This window comes from Mus caroli, chromosome 14 (assembly GCF_900094665.2).
Source record: "Mus caroli chromosome 14, CAROLI_EIJ_v1.1, whole genome shotgun sequence".
NCBI lineage: Eukaryota > Metazoa > Chordata > Mammalia > Rodentia > Muridae > Mus > Mus caroli.
In genome coordinates, this window is record NC_034583.1 from 55,924,969 (window position 1) to 55,935,324 (window position 10,356).

The 10,356-nt window shown below is 44.7% G+C and overlaps 1 protein-coding gene across 3 annotated transcripts in view; it reads left to right on the plus strand.

The window, feature by feature from the left end:
- Kif13b (kinesin family member 13B) overlaps positions 1-10,356 on the plus strand; it is a 159,657-nt gene that overhangs the window by 120,211 nt on the left and 29,090 nt on the right. For all 3 annotated transcript variants that reach the window (XM_021181269.1, XM_021181270.1, XM_029469046.1), the window contains exons 31-35: positions 614-790; positions 3,893-3,985; positions 7,078-7,230; positions 7,453-7,530; positions 10,003-10,056. In XM_021181269.1, the coding sequence (XP_021036928.1) occupies positions 614-790; positions 3,893-3,985; positions 7,078-7,230; positions 7,453-7,530; positions 10,003-10,056 (555 nt within the window). The remainder of the gene's footprint in view (positions 1-613; positions 791-3,892; positions 3,986-7,077; positions 7,231-7,452; positions 7,531-10,002; positions 10,057-10,356) is intronic.

A 10,356-nucleotide genomic window follows, 5' to 3' on the forward strand; every position in this document is an offset into this window, starting at 1 on the left:
TTTTTTTTTTTTTTTTTTTTTGGTTAAAAACAAATAATTTAACAGCAAGTAGGCTAATAAAGTAGTGTCTCGGCTCCTGTTTGGTTGCTGTAAAGAGACATGCCCAAGGTAGCTTATAACAGAGAACACTTAATGGAGAGCTTACCTACGGTTTTGGAGGATTAGCCCATGATCATCACGGAGGGGAGTGTGGCAGTAGGCAGACAGGCATGGCGCTGGAACAGGAGCTGAGAGCTTACATCCTGATGCATGATGGGATGGGGAGAGGGAGACAGGGAGAAGGAGACAGGGAAAGAGGACGAACTAACAGCAGAAACTGGGCCCGGTAGGGCTTTTGAAACCTTAGAACCCACCTCTAGTGTCACCTGTCCAACAAGGCCACACCTCCTGATCCTTTCTAAACAGTTCACTAACTAGAAGCCAAGTACTCAAATAGATGAGCCTGTAGGGACCATCCCAGTGTATGAGCACATAAGTACCAGCACAGGTACCATGCCAAATACCTCCCATGACAGTAACACTCGTTCACATCCTGGCACCACATCAGGGCAGTTCTCGAAAGGGACCCTTCACATGGAGAAGAAAGTGAAGTGCTGCCTTACCTTCTCTGCAGGTGAAGGCAGAGGCCTCCTGGGACTCTGCAGTGCACAGCTGTCCTCAGCTCAGTAAGGGCACACCTGCTGACGAGCGAGTGTTCCTCATCCTGCGCGTGACCGTCCAGCTCAGCCATCCTGCCGACATGCAGCTGGTCCTACGCAAGAGGATTTGTGTCCATGTTCATGGGCGCCAGGTGAGGCTGACTGGGCCACTCATACTAGAAAGTTCTTTCCATGGAACCCTGAGCCTCTCCTTCCCAGGTGCCTGTCACTGTCCTTTATCATGCTGTCAGTGTGTAAACACACATGTTCTCACAGGACCGAGGAGGTGGAGTCCCAAAGGAGCCCTGCCATAGGGAAGTCCAGTGGCTTTGCTCCTTTGTGCTCTTCTGAAGCAAGCAGCTTGAGGAGGTTCCCTGGTGGCTCAGTTGTGGTATCTGTTGTTAGCCTGGAGTACTAACAACATTGTTGTCTTAGTCAGGGTTTCTATTCCTGCACCAACATCATGACAAAGAAGCAGTTGGGGAGGAAAGGTTTTATTCAGCTTACACTTTTCACACTGCTGTTCATCACCAAAGGAAGTCAGAACTGGAACTCAAGCAGGTCAGGAAGCAGGAGCTGAGGCAGAGGCCATGCAGGGATGTTCCTTACTGGATTGCTTCCCCTGGCTTGCTCAGCCTGCTCTCTTATAGAACCAAGACTACCAGCCCAGAGATAGCACCACCCACAAGGGCACCTCCCTCCTTGATCACTAATTGAGAAAATGCCTTTCAGCTGGATTTCATGGAGGCATTTCCCAACTAAAGCTCCTTTCTCTGTGATAACTCCAGCTGTGTCAAGTTGACACAAAACTAGCCAGTACAACTGTCTTTTCTAGAAGCCTTTGATTCTCAGTGTGACTTTGGTTATAAAACATTGAATAGGCAATAGTCTGGGTCTTTATGTTTTTATTTTTAATTCTTTAGTACATCTGTATTTTATTTTGTTGTTGATTTTATATACACATATATAAACATATATATATGTATACATTTATATACATAATGTATATTGCATATACATTTATATTTATATATACATATGTGTGTGTATATATGTATGTGTTTGTATATATGTATGTGTGTGTATATATGTATGCGCGTGTATATATATACATACATGTATTATATAAATTTCTTCTTCTTTCTCCTCTTTTCTTCTTTTCTTCTCCCTGAAACAAGGTTCTCTTATAGCTTTCTATGTCCTGGAACTCACTCTGTAGTACCAGTCTGCCCTTGAACTCAGAGACCCGCCTGCCTCCACTCCAGTGCTGGGACTAAGGTGTGCACCACCACTGCCCTCCTCCATGTGGGTCTTCAAAGAGGCAAAGCCCATTTGCATTTCAAAGTACCTGAGTGGGCCACCTTCTATTGTGTGGTGTGCTGGCTGGGATAGCATCCTGCCAACAGAGCTGTGAGGAAAGCCTTGCAAAGGAGGCCAACTCTGAGCTGGCCCTTTATCCAGGGCGGGGCAGGCAGGAGAATAGGTGGCTGTGCCCTACTGAAGAGGTAGTCAGGGAGGAACCCTGACAGATGGAGTGTTCTAGAAATTGTCTAATTATGTTTAAACATTGTGTTATTGGGTTTATAAATGTGAAGATTTGGAAGGTGGGTTCTGGGGCTCCTCATTTACTCTGTCACCTCCTTTTTGTGGGACATTTAAACATACAGACACAGATGGAAATAAATCTCATTTGAAAGAACACAGTCATGGTTGACAGACTTCAAGATGTAATCTCCATCCTTAAAAATTAATCTTTAGTTCTAAATCCCACATTGATACAATCTCTGAAACAAAGACTGGTGTAATGCTGTTAAAATCACAGCTCCTTAGCTCTTCAGTCCAACATCAATAACATTGAGGTCAGGGGTTAGCTGTAGAGTATTTGTGTGTCTCCTATTCACTCCTCCTGTGCCCCTCTTCTGGGAAGTCTGAAGGGATGGAGAGAGGCCTGCTGCACGGGGGAGCTTCATGAAGAGTGTTTCCATCTGCGTCAGCTGTCCTGGCCACCTGACCACAGCATTCCCAGCAGAGATGGCAGAGTGTGGAGGAACCAACCATTTCTCTTCTTTTATTTTTGAGTAGGAAAAACATGTTATTCCATTTCTTCCCATTTGGAGTGATTTGATGGAAGTATTTAAGCCATGCCACTTCCCCGAGTCTCAGATACTTCATTCCTTTAAATTGCTTCTTCATATAGGACAGTAACAAACATGTGGCGGACACATCATTAGTTCATGCAGATAGTAAACACCATCAGGTGGCACTGCCTTCTACCACCCATGAGAAGCCATGGCTATCCCTGGACCATTTGCCTTGTGGTTTGAGTGCTACAAGGCATGGTTGAGGCCCTGAAGGGATGAAGGAAGTGGATGACCTCTTTCCATGCTGAGAGGCTCTGTCTGAGAGTTGGGGGTGGAGGGCTTGTGTTGGAGGAGGGTCAGAGGTTAACCTCAGGTATCAGTCCTCAGGTGTTCTGAGAGACTCTTTTAAAAATTAGTTAACAATCACCAAATGTGAAATAAGTCATTATTAGATAGGATTATAAAATTACGTGTTTTTAGCACCAGCTGATTTTCAGTTTTCCTTTGGGTTTTTGCATGCTTCTGCCTCACCTTTTGCCTCATGTCTGTTCAGTGTTCTCTCTCCTTATCTTTATTCAATTGTATTCCGCCCTCATGGCTGCTCTCTTCAACCTCTGCAGAATGTTCAATCTTCGCAGCTTCTCTAAATGAGTCATCTATGCATTAATTCAACAGTTCAATTTCTAACTGTGCAAAGAGCGCAGTCAGCATAAACAATGACCAGGCACTCTTAAATCATCCTTCATAACGATCCTGCTTTGGTCAAGAATTTAATGCCTCAACTTGTCAATATTCATGGTCCCAGACGTCTATCGTGCTGGAGGAGGAAAGTGTAAGCGTCACCAGTCCTTGCTTCCATCTTCCTTAGAAGGTCATCTGGTTGTATCTTCTGTCTCCTGAGTTTATTCAGATGCTTGGAGGCAGCTTCCAGATCCCAGGTCTCAATTCTGCCTAATCAGGTGCAGGACCCAAGGCACATTATAGGTGCATGCCAGTCCATTGGGGCTGTGCTTAAGAGAAGGAGCTGTGCCCGGTGCTCGGGATCTCACACACTTGTGGCAGATGCCTGCTCTTATCTGAGCTCTGAGAGAACAGTGCCCTTTTTTGCTCTTTGTTACAGAAAACAAAGCTAGCAAGTTTGGAAATAATGGTCTATATTTTATTTTTCTCTAGGGCTTTGCTCAAAGTCTCCTCAAAAAGATGTCTCACCGGAGCTCTATTCCTGGCTGTGGAGTGACCTTTGAAATCGTCTCCAATATTCCAGAGGTATTCTGGGAAGTTTGAACTGGAAATAAACATGTAATGCTAACTCCTCAAAACAGTCACCCACCCAAGAAATACCATAGTCAATGAAACGGGCTGGGGGATGCTGAGCAGGTGGAGGGAGGGGCTTGCTGCCAAGCCTATCACCCGAGTCTGTGCCGTCCCTGGAATCCACATGGTTGAAGGAAATAACCCACCTGTGCAAGTTTCCTCTGACTTTCACACAAGTGCAGTGGCACTTACACGCTCCCTACTACAAACAAACAAACAAACAAACAAATTAATGTAAAACCCCAAACCATCTACTGAGAAAAATGTATACAAGTTTTGATGAGTCCTCTACTGTAAACTTTTAGTACAATGTATCTGTGGCCTTAAAAGTTGAAATTTTAGTATTTTGTTTAAAGAACTCTCTTGTTTTAAAAAAGTTGTTTATTTATTGAGTAAATGTGTGAGAGAGGGTATGTGAGCAAGGTGAGGAGAGGGAAGAGTACCATGGCATGCAACAGAGGACACCTTTTTTGAGGAGTTGGCTCTCTCCTTCTAGAATCTTCCTCTGTCACTGACCATTGAGCTTCTAGCAGGTTCTCCTGTGTTTGTTCCCATTTTGCCTTATGAGTCCCAGACTCACCTATGTGTGTCTCTGCATCCAGCCTCCTGCAAGGGGTCCAGGGATCAGAGTCAGCTAACATGCTTGGGCTGCAGGTGCTGCTACCCACTGAGTGAGCCATATTTCTAGCCAAGAATTCCAATTTGAAAAGCAATTCAATGGCTTCTTATTTTGAAACACAACAGGCAATAGCAATATGGTGTTAGTCACAAAAACAGTCCAGTGTAGAGATTTATGTCTGATGCAGAACCAGACTGAAGTCCAGTCTCTGTCTCTTGTTATCAAGTGAATCTGCATACTTTACTCTAAACCAGAGAATGATGTTCAGACACAGGGACTAGAGACTTGGGGCCTCCCCACAGGTTGTCAGTACTGCCTTGTAGTCTTCATTCCAGGTGGTAGAATTTGTGGATTGATTTTGCTGAGTGTTTGGATAGTTAGGTAGACAATAACTCCTTTTTTTTTTTTTTTTTTGAAACAGGGTTTCTCTGTGTAGCCCTGGCTGTCCTGGAACTTACTCTGTAGACCAGGCTGGCCTCAAACTCATAGAAATCCAACTGCCTCTGCCTTCTAAGTCCCGGGATTAAAGGAATACGCCACCACTGCCCAGGCAATCCCTGCTTTAATAGTCTGTAAAGGAAGCAAGAAATTGATGTCACCTAGGTTTTGTTTTTAAGTTTTGTACTGTTCCAGGGAGTCCACCAGAGATGACCATTCAGACAGTTTATAAAGTACTCATCCAGCTGACTGGGACTACATCCAGGTACTCAGGAACCTAGGTGCAACCCAGAGGGTTTGGAGGGCTTTTAAAGCCAAAACCATGTGTTGGCATCTTGCCTTGAAGCTTCAGGGGTACTTTGCAGAAGCAAGCAGTTTAACAAAAGTTAGGTTAGGTTAGTTGTAGGGGGTTCCCGCACAAACAGAGTAAGATAAGTTAGCTAGGACATCCCGACCTTTGGTTACTAGACTGGAATTGGGTAATTTTCCATGGGATTCTGCATCAAGGAGATCCATTTCTAGTTAAACTTGAAATGACCTCAGCAAGAATACAAGATGGAGGAATCTTTGCGTTGTCTTGCCTTATTACATTATATTGCAAAACTCTTATCTTCAAAAGTGTCCAATGGTAACTTCTTCTTTCCTGGGTTTTTAAAGTTGGTCTTACATATTAAACATTAACTATTTAAGTATTTAATTTGAATTAAAGCCTCTTCACCATTTGAGAATTAGGCTGTTGCCAGGTTTGAGTATGTGTCTATAATTGTAGACCTGGAAGACTGAGGTAGGAGGATCGTGTGTGAGGCTAGTCTGAATTACTTAGTGAGACCCTATCATAAACAAGCTCCTGCCCAAGCCCAAAGCCAAGGGCTGAGTGTAACTGATAGCACCTTGTATAGCCTGTGCAGGGCCCTCCATGCATTCTCAGCCACCCCAGGCAGTCAGCAAGGAAGCTGTTTGCAGCCGTGACTAATTACGAGACCTTGGACTAGAAAAGCTGACTCTGTGCTTCATTCATTGTTCTTTCTAAGAGTTAAAAGGGAAGGACTGTAGGGGAATCAGCTTAAGACTATGCACCCTTGTGTGACTGGCTGGCTGGTAATTAGCTAGGTTTCCAGAGTTAGCAAATATTGTTTCTTCATCCTCTCCTGACCCATAAGTTGTCCATTTATGAGAATGGGCAGCTCAGTTAGTAGAACAGGGTGGGGATTCACCTCTGTTCTCCAGAGCCTTTGGCCACTGCTGCTGCCCAGGGAGGACTCAGGCAGTGTTAGAAGCTCAGCATTCTGAGCATCGGGCTGCCCGACAGCAGCTAGCCTTGCCGGCGTCCACTCCCTTCTCCACACTGCATCGGCATCTCATGTGGATATTGGGGATGTTAGGTCTCCACTTTGTCTGGTGGGTTGACCCAGCTCACAGGGGTGGCACCATCTTGCCCTGCTGTCACAGTGGTACTTCTAACATTTCTGTAGGTGGATTTCCACATCACCTGCAGAATCCTTTCCAGGTGGTAATTAGTAGTGAGTGTTTGTGAAATGGGTACAACTGTGTTGAGTGTTTGTGAAATGGGTACAACTGTGTTGAGTGTTTGTGAAAGCTGCCGTTGAACCTGCTTTCCAGGTTAAGCTGCTACCTAATGATGGGTTATGATTTCTGGGAGAGAGTGCATTTTGGGTTCTAAAAGCTGATTTTAAAATGGAACTTGGGGTTCCATTGAAATTTGTCAATTCAGAGACCTGTGTATGTGTGTGTATGTGTGTGACTGTGCATGTATCAATATGCTTGAGCATGTACCTGTGTGAGCATGTGTGTTTACATCTGTAATGATGTCTTCAATGTAGTTTTAACATGCATCCTTTAGTTCAGGATGAGTGTGTGTGTGTGTGTGTGTGTGTGTGTGTGTGCGCGCGCGCCTGTGTGTAAAGCATCTGTAACACTCCCTATTTCAGCCTTTTGTTTTTTTTCTGTGCATCATTTTGTTCTTCAGGATGCCCAGGGAGTGGAGGAGCGAGAGGCACTGGCAAGGATGGCAGCTAATGTGGAAAACCCAGCGTCTGCTGACTCTGAGGCCTATATTGAGAAGTACTTGAGGAGTGTGCTGGCTGTGGAAAACCTCCTGACTTTAGATCGCCTGCGTCAGGTGAGCGGTCAACAGTGCTGTGGTGGAGTCCCATCTGACCTCTATACTTGACTTTCTGGGGTCTGGTTTGAAGAGTTTACTCTCACAAAAACCACTGAGTGCAATGGGGTCATTCTGTTTTGTCAAGTCATGGCTGGTATTTAGAATGTAGCAAACCTTGAACCGTGTATGCTGGAGTGCATCTCTCATGTGGACCTCTCCTTGGTGTTTTCCAATTCCCAGGAAGTGGCCGTGAAGGAGCAGCTGACGGGGAAGGGGAAGCTGAGCCGAAGGAGTATCAGCTCTCCCAGCATGAACAGAGTGAGTCTCTCCTGCTGCTGCTCTAGAATGGTGTCTGCTCCCTCCTTCCTGACTACTCGTCGGGATGCCTTTCTTTCTGCCTCCTCTTGTCACGGCTGTGCCTGCTGTTAGACCCAGGATGCTTGCTTGAGTGTCACGGGCACACATTGCTTATTTGTCGTCACCACCTGCCCTGTACAGGATGGAAGGTCACAAATGTATGTGGATCTTAAACCCCAGCTTTGCTGTCCAGAGCAAGGAAATCATTTTCTGGGTTTTAATTATTTTTAAATTAGGAAGTTTGGTATATGTTTGCAGACCAATCACTTTGCAGGCCATTTAGGGTAGTATAAACGAGTAAAACAGGTTATATGCATTTTATATAACTGTGGCTAAGATAGGTTGATTTATATTATAGTTTATGTGCATATTGAACACGGAGATAATTATTGACAAAAAGTGAGCCAGCAGCTCTTTATTTATATCTGCTCCTTATTTCTGTGAAGATGTGTGTATGGAGAGTCGGTGCGCTTTTGCCCTCAGCTGCTCTGCTCAAACCTGTAAGTGTGAATGACAGGCAGGGCAGGTTTCCCTCTGGAGAGCCTGTGGGTGCAGAGGTACAGGAGGCAAAATTGTCTGCCCACCGAAGACCTGAAGTGCGGGGCCACTCTCGGGCATGTAGAAATGCCACTAGTTCCAGGTCCCTTCAGAAAGTTACTAACATACTGGCAAATGCAGAGATTTGGTATCTGGGGTACTATAATTTGCCTAAGGCCACCTTAGACAGGTCAGGGTCACTGAGAAGGGGCATGGAGTTTGTGATTAATCATTAAGAAGACTTTACTCCGAGGGAGTAAAACTTAATGCTCTGGGGTGGGGGAAAAAGTCTCCAGGGCTGGAGAAAAAGGTGGAAAATATCACAGACACACAAACACACACACGTTTATACATACACTCACGTACACTCTCACACTCTTTTATTTGGTGGATAAAGCAACTCCTACTGCTTATATCCCCCAGCAGAATCGCTCAAGCAGTGCAAAAATTACAATGTGGCTGTATTCTATTTTTCTTTAAGTGAATGATTACAATGAGTAAAAAAATTGTATGTTCCCTAATGCCTTTACATGATTAAATGTTTCGCGTAATACAGATAAAAAACCAAATTATTCCCAGGAATCCACATACAGTCGTATCTAAGCAACTTGTTATAGATTAACAAAATGTAAGCAAGCAAGATATTTCTTTCTTGGCCAGTTTCTCTTACTGGCAGGCTGCAGTTTGTAGTTACAGAGAAGGGATCAATTGTTTCATTATTTATCTTAAAAAACAATCATAAAAATTTTTTAAAAGAATCACAAATCTAAATTTTTATGTAAAAAGCCAGTCAGTCATTCCTGGTTTCAGTCATCAGGGTACACACCTACCAGCTAACAAGTTTTTATCAAATCACATCAGGAAGCCGAGGGCAAAAAATGGGTACAAGAGAATAATCATCGCCTTGATCACCAGACCAGGCTCGGCAAGAAAGGCATGCCATCTAGTGTTAGCTGGGCTGCCATTGTTCTTGTTCCCTGACCTCAACTATTGAGGGTGTGACTTTCTGAACTTTAAATTGTCCCCCAAGATTTTCTGCATCAAAGCCACTAGCAAACACATCTTAACCTAACTTCTCTAACAGTCTGCATCTCCAGATTCCTTCTAGGGGTGGTGGACAGCACTAACAAGCTCCACCTCTAAGTTCTTTCCGGGGGTGGTGGCGAATCATTAATCTGTGCAGCAGCAATGCTGGAAAAAGATCAATCACTATTATTGTAAGGACCAACAACACTGCCCAGGAGGGGCTGGAAACCCCCTTAGAGTTTTCATACAGCTCACTGATTAGGAGGGGTGTGATGACAGGGTGGAGGGCAACAAGCAGAGCGAAAGAAACTCCAACAGCCTGAAGTCCTCAGGACACATAGTCCTCAGAGCTCTGCCTCTCCACAGCACACCCATCGTGGTTGGTTGTACTGGCCGGTGGGCCTCATTCCATGAGTCCTAAAGCTGTTTGCTGTTTCTCTCACACGAGCCTCAACAGTAATCTAAGTAGTTTATTCTTAGATAAAAGGCTCAGGCCATGGCAGGATCCAGTGACATTAAAGGAGTGAAATGTTTTCTGTTCAGGCCCAGTGAGGTGTCACCCCAGTGTTTAGTGGACATGAAAGCCTAGGGAAACTACCCATGGAAAGTTGCTGGAAACTGCTCAGTGGTTTTCATATCCCAGAGACTCACTGGTCTGCAGTATTGGTCTTGGTTATGATTTTGTCTCACTGTGTCTCTCTGACTGGGAAACAGGATAACCTCAGACTCACTGTGATCCTCCTGCCTCTGCCTACTAAATGCTGAGATTAGAGGCACAGGCACTCAGGCCCTGTTTGATTTGAGTTTTCAAAGCAGGTTCTTTCTTGATGCTTTCATGCTTTTACATTAATCTCTTTTATCTCTTCCCAGTTGTCAGGAAGCCGGCATGAGCTTAGCCCATCCCACAGTCTAGGCAGCAACAAGGTGAGTTGGCACTTAGGCTCCTTGCCTCTTTCATCTTCTCAAACCTATGTACTTGTGTATGTCTGATCCCTTCATACACATCTTGGCTTTGCAACATTTATTGGACAGAGTTCCACATTGGTTTTTCTGATCCTGCCGTTGAGATCCACTAACACCCTATATTAGAATTAAAAAGTTAGGTTTTGTTTGGAGCTAAGACGAAAGGATGGACCATCCAGAGACTGTCCCACCCAGGGGTCCATCCCATAATCAGCCACCAAACGTAGACACTATTGCATATGCCAGCAAGATTTTGCTGAA